This window comes from Meriones unguiculatus, chromosome 2, assembly GCF_030254825.1.
Source record: "Meriones unguiculatus strain TT.TT164.6M chromosome 2, Bangor_MerUng_6.1, whole genome shotgun sequence".
Classification (NCBI taxonomy): Eukaryota; Metazoa; Chordata; class Mammalia; order Rodentia; family Muridae; genus Meriones; species Meriones unguiculatus.
The window spans coordinates 115,262,203-115,287,103 of NC_083350.1; the positions used below are offsets into that span (position 1 = coordinate 115,262,203).

General features: G+C 37.7%; 1 protein-coding gene across 3 annotated transcripts in view; it reads right to left on the minus strand.

Moving 5' to 3' along the window:
- Positions 1-24,901, minus strand: part of Acss3 (acyl-CoA synthetase short chain family member 3) — a 231,985-nt gene that overhangs the window by 84,462 nt on the left and 122,622 nt on the right. The window contains exons 6-7 of one of the 3 annotated variants that reach the window (XM_060378009.1): positions 9,012-9,092; positions 8,837-8,932 (exon numbers count right to left, since the gene is read on the minus strand). The exons of 1 other annotated variant lie outside the window; for it this stretch is intronic. In XM_060378009.1, the coding sequence (XP_060233992.1) occupies positions 8,837-8,932; positions 9,012-9,092 (177 nt within the window). The remainder of the gene's footprint in view (positions 1-8,836; positions 8,933-9,011; positions 9,093-24,901) is intronic. One more of the 3 variants, XM_060378010.1, reaches the window with a different exon arrangement.

The window sequence follows — 24,901 nt, forward strand, 5'->3', positions numbered from 1 at the left end:
AATGAAAAATAACATAAATATATTTTTAAAGGAGGATATGGTGATCACATTTTGCAATGATATTGTGAACAAAGAGAGATGAAGATTGAAAATACCCAGAAAGTTGGGAGAAACAGAGATGAAGAGATACCAGAAGAACAGTGGTGAAAAAGATGAAACTACAGGGTAAGCTTTAAGTTATAAAGAAGAGATAGTGAGCATGGACAATCACTGAGAGATGTACACAGAGCAGATAACAGTCCTGCACCTCACTACTCACAGCACTCTACTTGGGAATTTGAGACCAGGGTTTTTATTTGTTCATCTTAATGAGAGACATATTAGTGCATTTTGAATGTGGAAATCATCTGGAAGCTGAAATTTTCATTTACATCTTTACCCTGCAGCTATAGAATGATATGTCCACTAATGGGAGAAAAAAAACCTTGTTAAATGTCTACTGTGTTGATCAGCGTTGAAACACTTTTTTTCAGTCATGTAATAGTCTTGTATCTAGATGCTAAACACCCACGGTAGTTTTAACCATTTCTTTAGAAAACAATGTCATCAGTCAATGTGCTTACAGAGCTGAATTAATTTCTAGAGAATATTAAATTATTTTTGTTGAAATAAAAGGGTTTGTTGATTATTCATTCATAAAATGTCATGTGCTATTTGCCTTTGAAGAGAGGTTGTGTTTGTGAATTGAGTCTTGAAGTCCAGAAGCTTTGCCACATAATGAACTGCAAATCTCATTGGACTTTAGAGCATCGGCTTTGTTCAATCAGGATTCATCACTAAGGAAGAACAACATACCAAGACACCAATTCACCATAGCATTACACCTTAGAAATATCATGATTCACTAAGCATAAAAATGAAACTTTGATCAAGCTAAGTGATAGATACACATTTTTTTGAAAGTCAGCCATCTGAAAATTATTCCAGTGTTTGATAAATTATGTTTTCTAAGTAAAGATTGCAGTTTTAGTACCTAAATATAGAAATTTAGCTTCCTAAGTAAAATATTTCCTACAATACTAAATTAAACTAACACTAAGTACAATTGTCTTTTTATATCCTTGATTTCTGGACCTGTGAATTCAAATAACCGTGGATCAGGAAATATTAGAAAACTATCTATACTGTATAAAGTGATTTCTTTATTGACATCATTCCCTAAATAATACAACACTATTTACATAGCATTTTACTGTATTATTTAATGTATAAATGTAAATGTAACTTGAAATATATGGAAGGATATGAGTATTTTTCCCATTCTTCACCATTAAATAGAGAAATTTGAGAATCCTTAAGTTTTACTATATGGAAGGGATCCTGGACCCATTCTCCCATAGGCAGCACTAAGAGGATATTATAAAGTTGATAATTAATAAAAAACAGTGATTCAAGATGGATATTTTTTTAATTGCTGTCCTAAAAGACACATCAATTTTTAACTTAATGTTAGTTTATATCAATCAATTATGTAAATTATACCTGCGGTTTACATGTCAGTGAGGCCAGTTAACCCTCTTTAAAATGTTTCATTTTTATCTATTTCTCAGAAGGCACTGTGCCAGGCAGAGATGACAAATGTTCCTTGCCTACAGAGTTTATAGAATGACAGCACTGTGTTTGCAAAGTTGGAGCAGTCTGGATGATTTAATGGAAGTCTAAAGGAAAGAAAAACACTTCAGTCAGCCTGAGGAAAGCAAAAATTGAAATATCAGGTTGGATGTAATACTTACAAGACTTACAAGCTGTAGCATTTAATATATAATATTTAAGACGTAGTCTCATGAGCAAAGGACTACCATGCTATCCAATCACAATAAACACGGAGCATTAACAAAAGGAAAACTTTAACCACAGGCAGATTTCTCTGCACCATTTAAGTCACAGTTTTATGTGCCATTGGATGACAAAAGTAGGACCCCAGGAATCATAGAAAAGACTGTAAATGTAGGTGGGAAGATGATGATTGATCATTTATGTTACACAACAGACTTTATGTTCTTCAACGGTTAGAAACTCGCAGCTGTGATTTTCATTTTTTAACATTTTTATCAACTATTAAAAAAAAAAAAAAGCAGAGTTGCCAGCAAGTATAGGAAACAGTACAGAAATAAACAATGGGTCTTTCTTCCATCTTCTCTTGTAGTTAGGATCTTAGAAAAACAACATTACTGCGTCTAATCGGGATAATGATGCGTTAAAGAGGAAGAGGCATCTTCACAGGCACCGTGTTGTCCTCTTTCACAAGCATTCACCACTAGCGTGTAGCCACTCAAGAGATATTTTCATGTTTACTTGTTTCCCGGGATTAGGTCCAAGTCAATAGCTGAGGGAATTCATATTCAGTCTGTAACTTTTCACTTATATAATCATACCATTTGTGAATACAGAGATTTATCTCCTTACCTAATATTTATGCCCTGTATTTCCTCATATTCAACTAGCTATACATTCAATAGTTTTGTCAGCTAAAATCATGAAAGCTTACATCCTTGTTTTGTCCTAAACTATAGGGAAAATCTATTTTCATTAAGTACGAGGATTATTGTGTCTTTTTTGACCACCCTTTTCAGGTTGAGAATGCTGTTGTTATTCCTTGGGATTCTCAACAACAAATGGATATTTAGATTGTCAGATGCTTTCTATGTTAATAGTCTGACTGTACAGCCCTTATTCTTTAGCTTGTAATTCTGAAACATGTACGACATAAATTGATTGTCATACATATATGACCTACATTTGATTGATTTTCAAAAAATAAAAGAGACTTCTGTCTTGGAACATGCTCAACATAGTCATCTTGTAGCTCTATTCATTATAGCCAAAAATTATAGCAAAAAAAAGAAAAAAAATAAAGAAACAGATCAATGGATAAAGAAAATGGTATACTCAGCTGTTTGAAAAAACATAAAATGATGAAATTTGAAGCTAAATGGATGCAAATACAAAAGTCCACCCTGAGTGAAGTAACCCAAGTCCAAGAAGACAGATATACTATGTACTCATTTATGTGTGGCTGTTAAATCTTAGCTGTTAAGTCTTCAGGAGGTGTGTAAGAACCTATATCACAACAAAGGTTAGGTAAAGAGTAAGGGACTTGGGGGATGGAGGATAGACCTCCACTAGAAGGGGTAATAAAATAGATGGTTATAGATGGATGATGATAGCTGGGTTTGGGAGATTTGAACAATAAGATTTAACAGGAGGGATGAGGGTTGTAAGGGGGAAAATAAAAGGAGGGATGTTTACTTGAGCATCTTTTGGATATATGCCTAGGAGTGGTATAGCTGGATCTTAAGGTAGCACTATTCCTAGTTGTCTGAGAAAGTGCCAGATTGATTTCCAAAGTCGTTGTAGAAGTTTACATTCCCACCAGCAGTGGAGGAGGGTCCTGCTTCCTCCACAACCAACCTCTCCAGCATGTGTTGTCACTTGAGTTTTTGATCTTAGCCCTTCTAATGGGTGTAAATGAAATCTCAGGGCCGTTTTGATTTGCATCTCTCTGATGGTTAAGAACTTTGAGCATTTCTTTAAGTGTTTCTCTGCCATTCTATATTCCTCCACAGAGAATTCTCTGTTTAGCTTCATACTCCATTTTTTAATTGGATTGCTTGATTTATTGCTTTTTAACTTCTTTAGTTCTTTATATATTCTGGATATCACCCCTCTGTAGATATAGGGTTGGTGAAGATTCTTTCCCATTCTGTAGACTGTCATTTTGTTTGAACGACAGTGTCTTTTGCTTTACAGAAGCTTTTCAGTTTCATGAGGTCCCATTATTGATTGTTGCTCTTAGAGCCTGTGCTGTTGGTGTTCTGTTCAGGAAGTTGTCTCCTGTGCCAATGAGTTCTAGGCTCTTCCCCACTTTTTCTTCTAATAGGTTTACTGAATCTGGCTTTATGTTGAAGTCTTTGATCCACTTGGACTTTAGTTTTGTGCAGGGTGATGAATATGGATCTATTTACATTTTTCTACATGTAGACATCCAGTTAGACCAGTACCATTTGTTGAAGATGCTGTCTATTTTCCTTTGAATGGTTTGGCTTCTTTGTCAAAAATCAAGTATTCATATGTGTGTGAGTTTATTTCTGGGTCTTCTGTTTGGTTCCATTGATCCACTATTCTGTTTCTATGCCAATATCATCCAGTTTTAATTAGTATTGCTCTGGAAACAACCCAGATGTCCATCAACAGAAGAATAGATACAGATATTGTGGTAATTTTACACAATGGAATACCACTCAGCAATTAAAAACAAGGAAATAATGAAATTTGCAGGCAAATGGTAGGATCTAGAAAAGATCATCCTAAGTGAGGAATCCCAGAAGCAGAAAGACACACATGGTATATATTCACTTATAAGTAGGTCCTAAACCTATAAGATAGGATAAACATCCTGAAATCTGTACACCTAAAGATAAACAAGAAAGAGGACCCAGGGTAAGATAATCAATCCTCACTTAGAAAGACAAATGGGATGGACATTGGACGTAGGAGAAAACAAGTAACAGGACAGAAGCCTACCACAGAGGGCCTCTGAAAGACTCTACTTAGCAGTGTATCAAAACAGATACTAAGACTCATAACCAAACCTTCGGCAGAATGCATGGAATCATATGAAAGAAGGGAAAGTTAGTATGACCTGGAGAGGACAGGAGCTCCACAAGGACCAAATATATCAGGGCACAGGGGTCTTTTCTGAGACTCTTTCTTCAATCAAGGACCATGTATGGATATAACCTAGAACCCCTGCTCAGATGTAGCCCATGGTAGCTCAGTATCCAAGTGGGTACCTTGGTAAGGGGAAAAGGGACAATTTATGACATAAACTCAATGGCTGGCTTTTTCACCTCTCTCCCCTCCTGAGGGAAGAACAGCCTTGCTAGGCCACAGAGGAGGACATTGCAGCCAGTCCTGAAGATGCCTGAGAAGCTACGGTCAGATGGAAGAGGAGGAGAACCTCCCCTCTTAGTGGACTTGGAAAGAGGCAGGGAGGAAATAAGGGAGTGAGGGTGGGGTTGGGAGGGAATGAAGGACTGGGCTACAGCTGGGATACAAAGTTAATAAACTGTAACTAATATTAAAAAAATAAAAAAATTAGTAAAGGAGGGATGTTTATAACTGGGTCATTTGATGGATCATATGGAATCCTATTGCAGTAGAATGTATAAAACACACATGTGGGCAAGTCCCATAAGTAGATTGTCAATGCAAAATGAACCAAGTGGTAGTTTTAGAAAAATTGTGTCTTATAATGCTTTGTCTAGACTTAGTTTTTCCTCGGAGGTCTTCTGTTTATATGTGATGGTTCTGGTTTTGCATTCTTATGGTATTTCTGTGTGTGCTAATGTATGAATATCTGCATATATATATATATATATATATGTGCTTTTTGGCTATTTTTTCTGGTTTTTTTTCCTACTCTGGTTTGTTTTTCATTTATATTATTATTATTATTATTACTATTTTTATTAAATAGTAGTAGTAGTATTTAGGTATCTATTTGCTTTCCAATGAGAGAGATAAAGAAGGGGTTTGTATTTTTCGGTGGGTGGGAATGTGGGGATTCTGAGTGGAATTACAGGGAGGGAATCATAACCAGAATATAGAGTATGAAAAATCTATTTAAAATCCACGATAACAGAGAAAAGGAAAGAAAAGCAAATAAAGAATTGATAATGGAAGGGAAGCTCTGGCCAGTTGACTCGCATGAGTCATGCAAGAAACTCCAGGGCTAGAGTTTTGTAACTTGTCACCCACACCGGATGTGTGCTTTTGTAATGCAGTTGTTTATGCGACACCTATGCTCCCATTATTAACTTCTCACCCATAATACTGTCAGTTACTTCAAACAAATCTACCGGTTCATGCACATACATATACCATCGCCCTCCAATAGTATTCCATGGAAGAAGAGACAAGGAAATAATACAACAGAGAAAAGTAAATTCATAGATATTGAAGGGTAATGTAAATAAGAATGAAAAAATTTATCAGTCATGATGGCACTTGGCTGCTGAGAGAGATATAAAGCAGATGGCAGAGGTCTTCGACTCTACCAAGTATGAAGGCTGGGAGACCTCTGATAGCAGAAGTGTCCGTGAAGTGACACAGACTTAAACCTGATTACGGTGAGATGAGGCATGGGTGGAGCAGTATGAAGCAGAGGTGATGTGGAGAGGGTCAATTTTCAAGGAGTCTAATTTGTAGAGAAGAAGAAAATGAAGAACCAAAAGTGAGGAATGGTAAAAATCAAGAGTGTTTGAAGTCAGAAAAAAAATGAGTACATTAACATTACAAGTAAAAAGAAAAAGAGCCAGGACTACAGAAATGATTTAAAATATATCTCGTCAGCCGCACAGCATACGTTTATAGATCTTCTATACTGTTTTTGAGAACATCGTTCCAAGATAAACAGCCAAGCTCTCTCGATAGTGTTAGCACATGTTTTATATAAACAAGAAAAATAATGGAAAGCTGTGGAATATCAGATACTCTAAGTATTTCAATTCTGAGGTCAGCCTCAGAGCCATGAACACTTATTAATAAATTCTGCTTTGTCACATTTGAACAGGCAATGTCACATTTCAAAGTAAGCATTCGGTGTAAGCTTTATTTTCTTTCCTTAAAGGAGTGGGTGACTTATCTTAATGAAAAGCATTTTATGTGTTGCAAAAACTTCAACATAGAGCAATGTGTCAAGATTATTTCATGTGTTATATTACAAACTCTGAATGTCTGTCAAGTCTGCAGGATTTGAAAACACTGTGCAAGAAAATTGGAATAGTGTGAGATGGTTTAACACTTGCTTCAAAGTCTATTATAGTTTTCAGAGACAGAAAACTAGCCAACTAAAAATGATGGGAATCTTAAAATGGTTGAATGTGCAGGAGAATTTCACGAAGATAGAGAATGGCCTCACACATTTTTCGTGTTTTACTTTTTTTTCTAAATAGTTGAGTTGCAAATCCTTAAAATAATAAAATACCTAAATAATCTGATACCTTTCTCTATGGGCCGTGCTTCTCTTTGGACTCAGCCTGATATTCCTCAGCACGTAGTGAGAGACTGCTGATGTGGAAGACAGCCTCGGACTGAGAACTGCCCATTCATCTAAAATGTTGGATTTTTAAATTTATGTCTGATTATTCTTAAAATCTGTCCCATAACTGTATTAAGAGGACTTAATAAAGTGTTACAAAATACAGTAGCTATTCGAACACCAAATGACACTTATAAAATACGCACATGAAACATGCTATTTGCACTAAGTGCTTCCAATTTCTCCATCTTTTTCTAGGAGGTTAAGTAATTACTTTCTCATTTATATGAACGGAAAGGAAATTTAAAGTGTACAAACGTAAGATTATACCACTGAACGTGGCGGTGAGTACTTTTAAAGCAATATATCAATGGCTTCCTTGAGTGATAGGTGATTATGTGGGAAGTTTTGAAGCAAAAGATATGGACAACTGATTTCATCCGTGAATAAGTTTTAAAATCATTTTATATTATTTTTTTTAATTTTTTAATTGTGTATGTGTGTGTGAGATAGAGAGAGGGGGAGGGAGGGAGAGAGGGAAGGAGAAGATAGAGAGAGGAGGAAGGAGAAAATATGCATGTGCATTTGTGCAGTGCAGATGTCTGTAGAGGCCAGAGGAGGTTGATAGATGCCAGAAGACTGGAGTTATGTGGAGTAATGAGATTTTGTGAGCTGCCTGCCATGTGTCCTAGAAAAGCAAACTCCAGTTCTGGACAAGAGCATTAAAGCTCTCTTGGCCACTGAGCCATTTCTCTAGGCTCACTTCATTATGTTTTAATTTAGATAGGATTATGTAAAGATTTCTATATTTTTCATCTTGTTAGATTAAAAAAAAAAACTATAGTATCATATTAAGTGAAAATTTAGGAGGAGAATGCCGTACTTTTATCACACCCAGATGTCTAAAGAGCACTAAAAACTACATTTTTGTCCTGTGTGCACTCATACATGCATGTTTATGAAGCGCTGTGCATGGGGTCAGTGAATCACTTGCAGGAGGGGTCAGTTCTCTCCTGCTGCCATGTGGGTTCTGTGGATTGAACGCACGACAACCAACACGGTAAAAAAATAAAAAAGCAGTCTTACCTAAGAGACTGTCTTCCAACCCAGTGGTTCTCAACCTTCCTAACGCTGTGGCCCTTTAACAAAGTTCCTCATGTTGTGGTGACCGCCCCCACCCAACCGTAAAATTAGTTTTGTTGTACTTCATAACTGTAATCTTGCTGCTGTTATGAATTTTAATGTAAATATCTGTGTTTTCAGATGGTTTGGGGGTTGAGAGCCACACGACATAGCAACAATAGGACTACAGAATTAGGCACCTGAGAGGCTTTCCCTAATACACACATAGAAACTTTAATTCAGGGTGACATTCATTACTGTATCAATCTTCAAGTTGTTAAACATTTAGCTTTGAATCTAATCACTCTACATTTCTTTCTCAATTACATTCGTGGTTGTTATTAAAAACAATGGAAAATATTTAATTGAGACAAGCAAAATCTGTTTGTAAATCTAATAAATCTGTAAAAAAAAGTGAATCTATGTTGATTGTTTTATGATAGTGATTTTTTTAGGTTCCTAAAATTTGTATCCCCTTGATAATACCACTTACAAACAGTTGACTATTATTTTCTTCACATTTGTTTCTCTTTTGAAACAACTTTCTAATGAAGAAGCTATAACAATGTTCCATGTCGTCATCCAATTTTCACTATTATTATCCAGGACAACTCATCAAGAAAATGTAGTAAAATAAGGTTTCTGTACATAGTATCACTTCTAATTTGTTACCTCATATAAGACTGTTGTGTTGCCATGTAGAAGTGGCCCATAGCAAATATAGGAGTGTCCGACAACCCAGCCTAAGTCAGAAGCTGCCCACCACACCTAAAAAATAAAAATGATAATAAAGTGCATGTCTTAATCAGAGAAATACTGTGAGATGTAAGCGTAAAATCATGACTACCTCTCCAGGTTTGAGTCCATATATGGAAGACATTGTCCAGTTCAACATTACAGCATACCCCCCAGTGGGTCTAACCACACCCTAAAAGAGAGAAAAAGTAAAGTTAGCATCTATGAAATATGTCAAAAGATTCCCTGTCTTCATACAACCTACCATAAAAATTTGTAGTTTACAGATTTAAATCCTTGAATATTCTGTAAACTACAAATTACATTGGTTCCTATAAAACTGTACTTGAATTGTTATTTCTTTGAGTTCTCTAATAGAAACTCCAGAGAGTTTGTGTTCATCATTTAAATTTATAGAAAAATACTGTTATTTGACAACATTAATAGTGTCTGAAACCAGGCAATTCCACAGCCATATACAATGATTTTAGTGGTAGCACATAGTATCAAGATTATATTTTCAAATGCTTTAACAGAACAAAATTAGAAACTACTCAAATTAAACTAAAATTAAATTAAATGAAAAAGTTAAATGAAGCTGTCAGTCTAAATTGTGGATTAATGTAAGAACATCCATTCCTTATGCTGATAACAATAGTTCCCTTAGAGGAAACAGGTCCCACTCTAATTGAGGGTTGACTACACTGCTAAGTGGGAATCACACATTACAGTATGGGAGTTGAACAATTCTTTAATGGTGACTTCCAGAACTCTGAACAATGAATCCTGACGAGTTAGCCTTAAGGTTAACACATGTGCATTATGTTGAATTTGAGGCAAATCAAGATAATACTACATCAGTTTATATAGGTTTCACATATCTGTTTCTAGTACTGTCCCTTAACACTGGAAACTTTCCAAACTCAACAAGAATTAAACCCTGGGACCCTGAGCACATGAGTCACCAAGACAAGAATGAATGATTAATACACTAATTAGATTTGTTGATTTGACCTTTATAAGTATTAGTGGTCATTACTGCCAATAAGACACGGCTATTGAAATGAGCCAGAAAATGCTTACTGAGTAATAACAGTAATAAAAACATCAAATGACCTTCAAAGCATCCTTGAGCACAGTATTAGAACTATTCTCTTCAAAACATTATTCTACTGAGAGGGGTAAACATGTCCTCATTCATGGATGTTCTCTTAATTGTACATTTCTGGTGTCATTCTGTAGTTTTAACACATGATTCAGGAAAGTGGGGGAAAAAAACACTGACTTTGCAGTAGCTCCTATTATTGCTGCTCTCCTCGGGCTCCACTAATAAAACGCAGGCATCAAACTGAGGAACATATTGTAACCACCACCAACACCTGGTTTCTTGGCAAATATCAGGGGCAACTTTATTGGCACCTGAGAGCTATTTTCTGTGTCGCAGGATACAGTTACCATGCATCTGGCTCTCATGTTCGCTTTGGAAATACTAGAAATCCTAAGCCTCTTCCCAGCAAGCTTTCTATATGCATTTAGAAATCCATATGCTCGAGATGAACCCTCTCCCATCTCCCTTTGCTAATTAGTTTCAGTTAAAAACAAGTGTTCCTAGCATACAACATATGAATTTTTCCTGTGCTGCAAATCTGTCTAAACAATTGTCGAGCTATATTTTAGGTAATTGGACTGGAGAATTCGATACTACGATGGAGCAGCTGAGAGTGGCCATTGTCACAGTAAATTCTACCAGAGTGGACGCAGGACTAGCCACAGGATTATCAACATGGATTGCTGCAGCCATGAATCATCTGAAGGAATGGGCGGGCAATGGGAGTGTTAGCAGGCCTTCTGGTGTTGGTCTCCTTGGTTTGCCTGTGGTATATATGCAAGATTAGAGTCTCACAACAGTGTGATGCAGCCATGATCATTCAGGCCTTTACAGCCATTGAAGCAGGACATTCTCCCCAAGCATGGTTGGATACCATAAAAAGCTAAAATGATACGCTCAGGATGCGAGGCTAAGCACTGCACTCAGGGTCAGCCGCTTTGGACCCAGAGAAGAGCATGTCTGATTGCATGCGGGTTGATGCTCCAGGTCCCGCCTCTGAGAAAAAGGTATCGGACGGGTCTGATGCTCTTTGGGTGGATGACACCTAAGTGAACATCGGTACAAAGTCCCAATTTATTTCTAATATCAGAGATCAGACCTCTACTCTTGCCTGATGCGTCTAAAACAAAAAGGGGGAACTGTAGAGAGCTGCGGAATGCTATGCCTTAAAGATGGAGCTGGTTTCCGCCTTCCACCTTCCCGATGGTGAGTGCTCTCTGTCACGAACAACTCCACATTTGGCTAAGGCCGAGGATCTGGCTTGCTTCCATGTATGTGGACCTATCTGCATTGCCCCCGTGGCACGCCTGGGTTGGCTACCCAGAGGCTATTTAAGCTGTGGGCTGGCTTTCCCCGGGGTCCGAGGATTGTTCAATGTTCCTGAATAAACTGCATTGAAAAAAAAAAAAAAAGAATTTAAAAAATAAAAAAAAAAACAAAAAAAAAAAAACAAGTGTTCCTGTGATTTAGAAACTTAGTGTATTTGATATTAATAATTTTCAAACATTCTTTTCTAAAACCCTTCCTGTCTTTCTGAAAAGGATGTACCATATGGTTTCTCTTGTATCCCGAACATTTTCATACAGTAGAGTGGAGAGCATTAAAGTCAGCAATGCCCTCAACTATGATGTTTTAGGAGTTTCTTTCCACTACACCTGTCACAACATTTTATTTTACTTATCTGAAAAAAATGGCTTATGAGAGCAGTTTTTGTATTCTGTGACTGTTGAGCACAGAAGGTTCATAACATGTCTTTTATTTTTCTTTTTCCTTTATCTGAAGAATCATCGATGTGTGGAACCCAGTATTCAATGTTCATGAAAGTATTTTTTTAATTTAATTTTTTGTTGAATTCCATTCAAACAATATATTTAGATTTAGATCCCATTTCCCCCCAGCTCTTTCCAGATCCTCCTGCCTCCTTACCCACCCAAATTATATTTTCTTTCTCACTCTACCATTCAAATATTTAATTAAAAAAAAAAACAGGAAAAATAAGAATCACACGCAAACTCCAAAACAAAAGTCAAAACAAAAGACTGAGACAAAAAAAAAGCCAAAACAAAGCAAAATAAAACAAAATGTCTTCAGAAATACAACTGAGTTCATTCTGTATTGGCCAGCTACTTATAGACATGGGCCTGCTCTGGAGTGTGGTTGATAAACCCAGTGAGACTCCATCAGAGAAAAATGATTTTTCTTTGCCAGTAAAGATCGGTTGTAGCTTGCTTCTTGGTTAGGTTTGTGACCTGTGCCCATTTCCTCTCTCACTCCTGGGACTGCTCTGGCTTGAATCTGAATTGTTCTGCACATTGCTACAGTCTCTGTGAGGTCATATATGTATCAGTCCTGTTGAGTAAGGAAGGTGCTGTTTCCTTGGAGTCATCCACAACCGCTGCCACTTATAACCTTTCCATCTCCTCTTCAGCACAGATTGCTGAGCCTTGAGGTGGGGGCTTGATGGAGCTATTCCATTTAGGACTAAGCACTCCAAATTTTCCCACTCTCTGCTCATTGTATAGTAGTGGGTCTCTGTGTTAACTGCCACCTACTGCAAGAAGAAGCGCCTCTGCTGTGGGCTGAGCGAGGCACTGGCCTGTGGGTACAGGACAATGCCATTAGGAATAGTTTTGCTGCTATAGTACTTTAGCAGAATAATAGTATTGGTCTTTACCCTACAGTGTCAGGTTCTTGTCCACTTTTGCACTATTGGGAGTGGACTCTGTCTCATTGGAAAAGACCTTAAATCTAGTAAAAAAAAAAAAAATGGTTGGTTACTCTCAAAACTATTGTGTCATTATTGTATCAGTGTATCTTTCAGGTAGGTGACTGTTTTAAGACACCCAATTTGTAGTTGTTGATACTGATGATTACCTTTCTCTTCTCGTAGTATTCGGGATAACTTCCAGGACCATGCACACTAGTCAATAGGGTGAAGCTTGTATCTTCCAGGCAAGTGGTTGCTTTAGGACACAGAATCTGTAGCTGTTGATACTGACGACTACCTTTCTCTTCCAGGAGTATTCAGAGTACCTTCCAGCACCATGCACACTAGTCAGTAGGGGTGAAGCTTCTAGTTAAGCACCAACTGGAATTCTCCATATGTGGTCACATAAGTAAGAGTTATCTTATTGTTGTTGCATTGATTCAAGGAATTATTTATTATAGTTAATGGAATAAAATTTTAAATGGTAAAATGCAATGGTTGGAAATTATGAAAAATAAAAAGGATACACAACTGAATGTCAATGTAATTGCATAATCTAGAAGCTAAATCTAAACTATGAAAATGTTTCAATTTCTCTATCAAATGGCTACTTCTTGACATGTTTATCAATTTATTATATAAATTAGTCAATACTTAAGCCTATGCTACAAAAGAAAACACCTATGAATCTTAGCCATTTAATCAAATCATGAATAAAAAAAGCACTGACATCATAATAGCTAATATTTATCAACTTAGGTATTTTTTTAAAAAAGATTAAACCAGGGGTTTGCTCAGATGAACATGGAATCTACCACTACTCTACTCTACTGAACTACACTCCTAGTAGGTAAATTTAACATTTTTTAAATGTCATTCTATTTTTTTAATTTAACTTATGTGATTTCATTAACATGGGGGAAATGTCAAATAATTAGAGACTAACATCAAATGTTCTACAGCCAAAAGCCAAATTGGATGTAAACAAGAATCAAATGACATAATTTCAGCTTTTATTATTCTTTAGTCCTACCCTTAAAAATGGGTATTAAAATTTAGTCAGCATCAGTTCATTAATCAACTATAGTTATGCAATTTGGCCTGGCCTCCTAAAATAATCAGACAATATCTGCTTTGATAGTCTGCACAGCAGAGCCTTTCAGAGGTCCTCTTTGTCAGGCTCCTGACTTGTTCCCTCTTTTCTCTTTCTTCTGATGTCCATCTTCTTTGCCTTTTTGGATAGGGATTGAGAATTTTAGCAAGAGTTCTCCCTCTTGAGTATTGTCTTTAAATGTACAGATTTTAGTAGGTTTATCCTACATTGTATGTCTTTATGAGTGAGTATATACCATATGTGTCTTTCTGCTTCTGGGACAGCTCACTCAGGATGATCCTTTCCAGGTCCCACCATTTCCCTGCAAATTTCCTTGTTTTTTATTGCTGAGTAATATTCCATTGTGTAGATGTACCACAATTTCTGTATCCATTTCTCCATTGTGGAACATCTGGGTTGTTTCCAGGTTCTGGCTATTACAAATAAAGGTGCTAGAAACATGGTTGAGCTTATGTCCTTATTGTGTACTTGAGCCTCTTTTGGGTAGATGCCTAGGAGTGGTATCCTTTGGGCAGAGTGCAGGGAATCTTAGGAAAGAAGTGGGAAACAGTAAGATCTGGAGAGGACAAGAACTCCACAAGGAGAGCAAAAGAACCAAAAAATCTGAGCACAGGGGTCTTTCCTGAGACTGATACTCCAACCAAGACCATGCATGGAGATAACCTAGGACCCTTGCACAGATGTAGCCCATAGCAGCTCACTGTCCAAGTGGGTTCCATAGTGATAGCAACAGGGACTGTCTCTGACATGAACTGATTGGTCCGCTTTTTAATGACCTCCCCCTGGGGCAGGGGGGTAGCCTTACCAGGCCACAAAGGAAGACAATGCAGCCACTCCTGATGAGACCTAATTAAATAGGATCAGAAGGAAAGAAAAGAAGACCTCCCCTATCAGTGGACTTGGGGAGGGGCATAGGTACAGAGGGGAAAGAAGTGATGGATTGGGACAGGGGGAGGGAGGGAACCACAGGGGAGATACAAAGTGAATCAAGTGTAATTAATAAAGAATTTTTTAAAATATTCAGACAATAGACTTTAAATGTCTAAAAATTCTTAATGATGTAGAAATAAGGAACTTTGCAGACTCATATATTTGTATGTGGATATTTTATGTGATGTTCAGAAGTAAGAGAAGAAAGAAACACTAGGTTTTAACAAAATGTTATTATAAATATTAATTTGCTAATAAAACAAGGAGAGAAGTATGTTTTTTTTCTTGCCTTTAACCATGATTCTCAGGTAATCATAATCACAATGTGAAGCAGAAATCGTTTTCAACCTCAGAACACAGAAATCATTCTCAAATAACTAACTCATTACATTATAATTAAGCAAAATTAATCAGAAACTAAAAATAACTGTTTCATTTATTATATTTATTTTTCATAGTTTGTATATTACAATTTATCTACTTTGTATCCTGCTGTTACCCCCTCCATCTCCTACCAGATTCACCCAACTTCCCTCTTCTCCCCCTATACCCATTCTCTAGTCCACTGATACAGGAGGACCTCCTCCCTTCCTATCTGACCTTAGCCTATCAGTTCTCATCAAGGCTGGCTACATCATCTTCCTCTGTGGCCTGGAAAGGCTGCACTCACCAGGGGGAGGTGATCAAAGAGGTGGCCACTGAGTTCATGTCAGAGACAGCTCCTGCCCCCCTTACTAGGGAACCCACCTGGAAACTGAGCAGTGGATCTAGGTCCTCTGCATGCATGGTCCTTGATTGGAGTATCCGTCTCTGCAGGCCCATCTGGGACCAGAACTTTTGACTCTTTGTCTCCTTGTGCAGTTCCTATCCCCTTCAGGTCTTTCGATCTTCTTCTTCTTCCATAAGGTTTCCTGCACTCTGCCCAAAGTTTAGCTATGCATCTCAGTATTTCTTTCCATACCCTGATGAGTACAATTTTTCAAAGGTACATGGAAGGCTCCTGTACTGTTCCTTGTCTTCTTTATCCAATGTCTATCCTGTTTGCTCTTCTCAGTGAGGTTTCAACCTCTTCCCTAGGGTCCTCTTTGTTGTTTAGCTTCTTTGGGCCTATAGATTTTAGTATGTTTATCCTATATTATATGTCTACTATCTAGTTATAAGTGAGTATATACCATATGTGTCTCTCTGCTCCTGGGATACCTCACTCAGAATGATCTTTTCTAGTTCCCACCATTTGCTCACAGATTTCATGATTTCCTCATTTTTAACTGCGGAGTAGTATTTCTATACTACAATTTCTGTATCCATTCTTCAGTTGAGGGACATCTAGGTTGTTTCCAGATTCTGGCTATTATGAAAAATGCTGTTATGAACATAGTTGAGCAAATGTTCCAGTTGTGTGGCTTAGCATCTTTCAGATATATGCACAGGAGTGGTATGGCTGGATCTTGAGTTAAAATAACTCTTTTTAAAAGAGTGATCTTGCTATATTGCCTAGGCTATCTTCAAACAGCTGGATGCAAGCAACTCTCTTTAGCTTTAAGTACATGGAACTCTAGGTGTGTTTGCCAAGCCTGGTTCTAAAGAGGATAATTTTAAAGTATATATTGAAAACTGTGATTAAGGTAAAAGTATTTGTTAAGAATAACGTTTCCCTCTAAAATGAAGTTTGAGGTATTTTAGTCTTTTGAGTGTCTATTACTTCTTCCTACCTGTGATTATACTCTTCCTTAAATGCAAAAGCTTTAGTAATCTAATGCAATCCCCAAAATAGCCCCAAACAATATCAACATTCAAGACTCTACAAGAACAGACATAATCCTTAGGAAATGAAGAAGCTAAAATATCTTCATGTGATTATAGTACTTTATACCAGAAGAAGACATGAAATGTATACTGTTTCAGAATGTGAAATATTAAAATTAGGCATTCTTTTATTTTTGACCACATAGAAATTTAAAGTATTGAAATACATCAAATTCAATTTCTATAAAAGTAAAAGATGCTTACTTGTCATGCAGGAATGCGATCAGTCATTACAGAGAGTACCTTAATAACTACAACCTAATGGGATGCTTTTTATGGTATGAAAAGCCACAGAATTACCTCAATTGTAACATTAAATGGAGAGAGAAAATGAGACTTCAGGAAATGTGCATAGTTTCTGTTACTGTAACTTGAGGGGAAAAAAATACCATGCACATGGAATAAGAGTGTTGGTGGGCAAGGAAAAAGAATGCTGAAATGTGAAGTGAGACTGAATGTGTAGAATATTCATCCCCAAAGAGTGTGCATGTTGTGGGAGTATTTAAATTTCCTATAATAAATCTGAAGGGCTGAAACTGGAGAGATGGCTCAGTGATTCCAGAGGACTAGGGTTCAGCTCTCAGAATTCATTGCTGACAGCTTACAAGTCCCTGTAAATCTAGATCTAGTGGATGTGTTATTTGGCCTCTGAAGACACACAAAAATACCAACACACACAAACAAAAGAACTGGGGAATACATATTGTATTTAAAATATTTAAAAGAAACACATCAGCAAGTGGTGAAGGGAGTTAGAGAATTAATACGCAAAAGATATAGCTCTGATTAACTTAAAAAATTCTCTATACCATCATAGTTCTATCTACCTGTAAATATTGGAAGTCACAATAACTGCAATCTTGGCAAGATATGCCCATTGATGCAATGATGCCATGAATGTTGTTGGGGTAGCCAACCATATTCTCATTGAATGTAAAGCCACTGCACAGGATCAAACTTGGGCCTAGCCTTGTAATCCTAAAAAAGAACCCAGTGCTAGAGCAGTCATACCCTCACGGTGAGAAACTACTTCCATTATTTTGATAAATGGACAATACATAAAACTATCTTCTAAGTACTTATCTTTATTCCAACAAATTAATAGTTTCCAATCTTCAAAAGAGTAGCTTCTTTTTATTCCCCACAGTGGACATCAATGAATAAGTGACTCACAACTCTTCAAGGTGCAAAAAAGAAAAAGCAATGGTGTTGTGCCCAGCCCAATATATAGTATCTATATCCACTTTCATGCCCCTAAGGCTTAGGGAACATAGAGGAAAAATGAGAAATTAGGTAAGAGACAGACTATCAGAAGAACTGCTATGAAACAGTCTTTTGGCCTTTGCTGTCGTGAACTCACAACAGTTATCGTTGCCTGAACAAAACTTGCACAAATCAAGCTAGTCAACATCGTAGAGCAGATGGGCTCAGGAGGCCCCACCCCAGACAGAGGAGCCATTGTCAGTTGATGGTTGCTAGGGGAGGAAAGTCAATTTCCTTCAGGGTGAGCACTGACATAGGGTACTGTGTATGCTATAGAACTGATGCTTGTTCCATGTTCTGACTGATTAAGAAAATAAACAGTGAAGTAAGTAAGCACCTGTATCAAGAAGAAAATAATATGAAAAATATGTATTTTTTTTTTCTTGTTAGGAGAATTCCTTCCAAGGAGTAGAACTTAGTGAAGCATAGTAGAAGATATGGAATGTTTCCATTTGAGATATTTCATCAAATACAAAGCTCTTGCTACAGCTTCTTATAAACTCCAAGACTACCCCTGCAGAAGATTCTTTAGCAGCTATGTAATTTCTTATTGATCTGTAACTCTGAGATAAGGGGCTAAGATGTAGCAAGTTCAGCACTCTACCAGCAAGAATTGGACTAGAGATTTAAAAAAAAAAATGTTCGCTTATTTGTATTACTTTTGCTCTCTCTCACCTGTACCCCGAGGGCAGGAAAGAGGAATAAGTCTACATAGTATGAATTAAAGTTACATGAGTTCTGTTAATGCACTGAAAGCCTTATTGATAGCCTTCTTTTCCTGCCTTTGTTTCAGCCCCATCCTTCTGCTGGAGCCTTCCTCTTACTCTTTTATTTTTATTTATTGGCTCTGGAACTTTTTAATTTTTATTTTTTTACATTTAATTTTTTTTCATTTATTACAATTTATTCACTTTGTATTCTCTCTGTAGCCACCTCCCTGATTATCAGAGTCCTTCCAAGGTAGCAAACTTGTGAGAAGATGAAGGTGATCATTATTAAAGTCTACTCAATGGATTCAGGAAAAGCAGACAGAATATGAAATCCACAACAAAACTCACTTGTGTGAGAAATGGTTGAGCCATAGAGTTTTGAATATTGGCAGCAGTGAACAGACTGGCCATTCAAGAAGTTCCGATCAATTCCTTGGTTAGCGAAAGTAGATGAAAATACCTCTCTACATATGTCTGCAAATTCATCAACAAACAAAAACAAACAAACAAACAAAAAAAACCAGACTGCTTAATGTAAACCATATATATGCATAGAAGAAGCAGAATCTTAAGGGAGGGTGTGATGTGTGTGTACATGCAAGTAGGTATAGACACACATGAGTTATAGCATATGTGTAGTGGTGAGAGAAAATTCTCTGGTGTTGACCCTTGCCTTCTGCCTTGTTTCAGACAAAGTCTCTACTGCTGTTCATTGATGCTTTTCCCAGACTCACAGACGTGTGAGTTTTCAGTACTTCTCCTGTCTGCTTCCATCTTCTAGGAAAAGAAACCCAGGATTACAGACCCTTGTGACCCCCTGGTACAGTTTGCAGAATCTGTGGAATCTAGAGATCTAAACTCAAGTCATTAGATTTATTTCACTACCCACTGAGCCATTTCCCCAGCTCAAGAGTGCTTTGAAACACTTTAAGTACTTTAAAATATCATTTTTCTAAGAAATAATGCTTCACAGAAACATAAAATTTATATGTAAATGTTTCATTACTGCAAATACACTCATCTTTTTGTGTTCAAAGGTTCTAACAAAATAAATTTTTATTGTGCCTTTAAAATGAAATAAGGATTATAGGAAGGAAAAAGGAGTCTGCAAAACAGACCAAGTACAGAAATCTTGGTCAAGATTAGTGCCAGAGTGGAATAACGGCAGTTGGAATATGTTCTTAGACATGCATAACGTGTATAAAGTAAGTGGCATAAAGGTCTGACACCAATGTGTACCAAAACATTTACAAATCTTAAGTCTCCCTAACGGAAGCAAACATGTTGGAGGGGCCGAGAGACATCTTGCCATTTGTTGTGCATTCATTCCCTACTAATTGAAATAATTCTTCCTGCAGGGAATAGGAGGGCCATAACCTTAGGGAACCTAGTAAATCTTAAAGTGCCCAAGAGCTTAGGCATTTACAAGAGTCACAAGGCTCTCCCCAAAGTGAAAAGCAGAGAGCAATTGCTAGAGGAAAGGACACTATCTAATAGAGCTGCCTGCAAGCTGTGCAGTGAGGCCCATGGATTCAGAGTTTGTGAGCTGCCACTCACTCATGTGGCAGTGGGCCTTTGGGGATCTAGCTAGCTGCCTTTACATCACTTGCCTCCAATATGGAACCTCAAACTAACTCATTAGTTGAATAACATGGACTTGGCATGAATAGCTTCGTTGCTCTCTCATCAGTGTCCTGTGTGAGGACATGAACATTTGTTTACATCTTCCCCCAAATGTTTCATAACGCAATTGACACCAGGTCAGGACAGAACCAAAGGTTAGCTGTGGAGCAGAAGTGGCATGGCTCTTGTAATACGTGATAGCACGTGCAACAGAAGCAGATTCATCTGTGGGTAGATTATTTGTGAAGACAATCTTTTTATAGTTACCTGTCTTAGCTAAAGTTTCAATTGCTCTGGAGAGATGCTGTGACAATGGCAACTCTTAAAAAGCAGATATTTATTTGGGGCTGGATGGCAGTTCAGAAGTTTAGTCTATTATCATCATGGCTGGAAACACGGCAGTGTGCAGGCAGGCATGGTGCTGGAGATGGAACTGAGAGTTCTATATCATGATACACAGGCGGCAGGCATGAGCTTCTGAGATCTCAGAGCCCACCTCCTAGTGACACAATTCATTCAACAAACCCAAACCTACTCTAACAAGGCCATATCTACTAACAGTATCACTCCCTGCGGACCAAGTATTCAAACACAGCTTCTATGGTGGCCATTCCTATTCAAAGCACTGCACTACCCTTCCCTAGGTTATAAGGGAAGTTGTACCTTCTTGCTGTCCCGGAATTTGTTTGCTCTCTGATGCAAGTGGTAAGTTGTTCAACTAAATCTGACTGTTCTTCAGTTCTTCAAATTGGATATCCTTAAGGAGAATTCCATGATGCCCAGCATCCGCTTTATGTTACAGACCAACATGCCTCCCTGATGAAGGAAGTCCACCTCAGGATCATGGAGATAGCTTTTTAATACTTGATGGACTGCAGAATATATTATGAACCCCAGAAGTATCATGATTATATATCTAAGTACAGTAAACAGTTATGCCTGTTGTGTGACCTTTGCTGTGGGCAATAAGAAATATAACTGAGACTGAGCTGTCTTCACAGGGGTTGAGGAAGGACTGCCTGTATAAAGGGAGAGTTGCAAAGGAAGTAGACATTAATATGTAATATTCCATATGAGCCTCTTACTTGGGTAGAGGTGGGATAACATTAAGGATAAAATGGACAGGTCTTGCCATTCTTTAACACTGACAGGAGGCAAGAGAAAGGCAGTACAAATTAGGTATGTGCAGAGGATTCTCTCCTAACATTCGTATTCTTGGAACTCACATGAAGAATGGAGAATGAATAAAGGAGAGAATAAGGTAGAAGTGAGAAAAGATATCCTTTAGGTCTGACTTTTAATAGAAAGGAAGTAAAAAAAAAATCCATCATTCAGTATGTAGATGAGGGCTCTGATAATACTCAGGCACAGGAAACTACCAACATCAGGGAACATTCTGTCTTTGAACATACTGAATTTGTAAGGAATTTCAAAGAAAGAATGAAAGCAGCTCTTGCAGTCTGGTTTGTAAGGCTGTGTGACATATAGGTTAATAGGATCAGTGTCTGTGCTGTGGGGCTGGAGAAATGGAGTAACCTGACTTTTCTTCACTCCTTGAGAAAAAAGAATGAAAAACCCAAGGCAAGATAAGGGAAATCAGTTTCTGATAGACTGGTTCATTTGGACTGAGCTATTAGAGAGCCTTGGTTATCACTGACTGATCGCTCCATAAATATCAGAGGCTAGAAGACCATAGAGGAAGACGGGCATTACTAATGGAAGTAATTATGAGAGAGATGATATTTCATCTCCAGTTCACTGAGCTAGATAGGACTGGGTTCATTAAGAGAATTAAGAAGGAGGTTGATTCACCAGATGCCAAGGACTAGCACCGGCTTTGTGATTATTAATGTTGATTGACAAATTGTCTGTTTTTTTGATTATCTAAGACACAAACTTCTGGGTAGGTCTGTGAAGGCTTTTCTAGATTAGGTTAATTGGAATAGGAAGAGCCACCTTAAGCATGTGTTTTACCATCGCGTGAAATAGGGTCCTGGACTGTGTGATAGAGAGAGAATAAGCTCAGTTTACCCTTGAACTGCTAGGAAAATACAAAAGGCATTGGTTTCTAAAGTTATTTATAGGGTATTTTGTCACTGCAACAGATTATGTTTCTAACAAAGAATTGAAGTTTTTGCCTTGAGGAACCTGATCCTGTGGTTCTTAGGTTTTGAGAACTAGCTTTTCAGGAGAAATGTTCGGGAGTTTGAAATTTTGGCTAGAAAAGTCCTTGACTCCCACAAGCATAACTTAATCAGCTACTGCCCGTCTGATGGGTGTTTGGAAGGACAAAATGCCATGCTAAATTCAGATGGTGGTGACCTTATTCATGAGGTTTCAGAAGCCATTGGAAACTGGGCTGGAGATCAGCTGTATTATGTTCTCAGAAATAATCTGGTTGTATTCATTCTACCTGTGTTACAAGAACTTTAGCATGGCTAAATTCAAAAGTAAAGTTAATGTTTTTCAGAAGTCTCAAGACAGGATACCATTTGGGTTATGTCACGTTTACTGACCACTACTCATATCCACAATAAGAGAAAGAGAGAGGGGTGGGCAGAGAGAGAAAGAAAAAAATTCAGAGAGAATGGGAGACAGAAAGAGGAAGGAAAAGAGGAAGAAAAAAAAGGAAGTGAAGGAGGGACAGAGAGACTCCCCGTGATGAAAAGAGAGCATGGGTCCAAGATTCTGCTTCCTTGACTTCTCTAGGTAGCCTTAACTGTGCAGAATACATACATATATATATATATATATATATATATATATATATATATATATACATACACACACACACACACACACACACACACACACACATATATATATATATATATATATATATATATATGTATTTGCTCAAGGAGAACAGTATTAATGAAGTCTAAGTTACAAACAAGCCATGTTCTAAAGCACTTGGATTTCTTTAGTGTCATTAAAGAGAAATCTGTGGTTCTGTCCTGATGCAACATAGTAAGTTTCCTGTAGACAAATTCCGATTTTGAAGGGCTCCATCTATTGAAAATAGAAATGAATTTGAAAAGAGAGGGCCAAGACTGAGAAAATCACCACAGGGGCTTCCTCCTCAAAACAACTGCCAAATAAAATGTTACCCTAGGTCCGGAGAAAGTTAATGCAATCTTGGATCAAAGCAGACAGACTCAACCCCAAAATGCCACCAAATTTTGACAGTTGCTCCATACATGGTACTTATTCATAGGCATAAAAGATACAAGAGTAAGGGCACTATGAAATCATGGATCATGTGCCTAGTTTCTTTCTATAAGGTCACTGGAGCCACACAATAAGAACAAGGGCTGTATTCTGTGCAAATTTCTGAGGTCACTGGGTGAATCAATGATGATGAAGTCCAAGTTGCAATGGAGATAACAGGATGTTGGAGATGCCAAGACAGTGTAGTGTCTGCCAAGAAAATCTGGTTACACAGACTAGAGCTGGCCATATGTGTTTCAGGTGGCAGAGATGCAGAAGGAAAGCTGGCCAAGGTTTCCTGGGTGATTACATCACAACCTCTAGGTATCTGACAAGGAGCTGCAGGGTTTGGAATTTGTCTCAGAGTTTCAGTCTTTTTATTTCTCTTTTCTAGCTCTGCCCCCATTCCTCTGTACTGGAATGGGACTATTTATTCTGTGAAATTGAAACTGGAACAATGGAACATGTTTTATTTTTAATTTTAGAGCAACTCAAAATCAAGCAATTGTTCTGATTCCCAGAAGAGACTTAGCCTTTAGATTCATAAGCAGTGTTAGTATTGCTAAAGACTATGGGACTTTCTGAAGTTGGACTGAATTTATTTTACACTATGACATGACTAGAAGCCTAAGGAGACAAGGAGTGAAAATTAATTGCTTAAAGATTATTTATTCGGGAGCTGGAGTGATGACCCAATGGGTGACATACTTGCTATTCAAGCATGAAGACCTGACTTTAGATAAGCAGAACTTATGGAAAGCTCTATTAAATAGTGACTGTCTGTAATCACAGTGTCTTACAGAAATTGAAGATAGAGATATGAGAATCCCGAGTGGTGAGCAAGAGACTTGTCTCAAAAAGCTAGAAGGCAAAAACTAATGTCTTCAGTTGTACTGACAATGCATACCCAGTGGCATGTACATGCCCCATCATGCACACACACACACACACACACACACACACACAAACACTGTGGTTTCAACATAACTAGCTGCCTCAAGCCTTTGCTTCCATGACTTCTCTTAACATGATGAATAGTGCCCTTGAACAGCTTACCAACATCAAATAGTTCAAGTTTTAAGTGTTACTTTTGTTTTTTTCTTTTGTTTTGGGTGGGGGTCATGAACTTTGTGGCAGCCATAAGAAGACCAGCTAATACGAGGCTTCTGTGGTTTTGCTGAGTCACATGCTGGGAAATGAGCTTCATAAAGTAAGAAGGTTCAAGGACAGCTAAATGATATGAACAGATGCGTAAACCAGGTACCTAACATGCTGAAGCAATTGGAAAAGAGAAGGATGACCAAAAGGCAAAACAAATATCAGCCCAGGTCAGTGGGGAAAAAAAATGCGGCAAGATCTGTGTCCAGCCAGAAGTCCCAGGGAAGACAGCAGAGAGCCAGGTGTTATGCATCAGGGTGGCTTTAAATCTTGAGCATCGATTCCTGGAAGACCCAAGTGATAAAATTATCTAAGTAAAAAGGATTTTAAAAGATTAAGCTTGTTCTAAGGGGTGGGTGGTTATAATATCTGA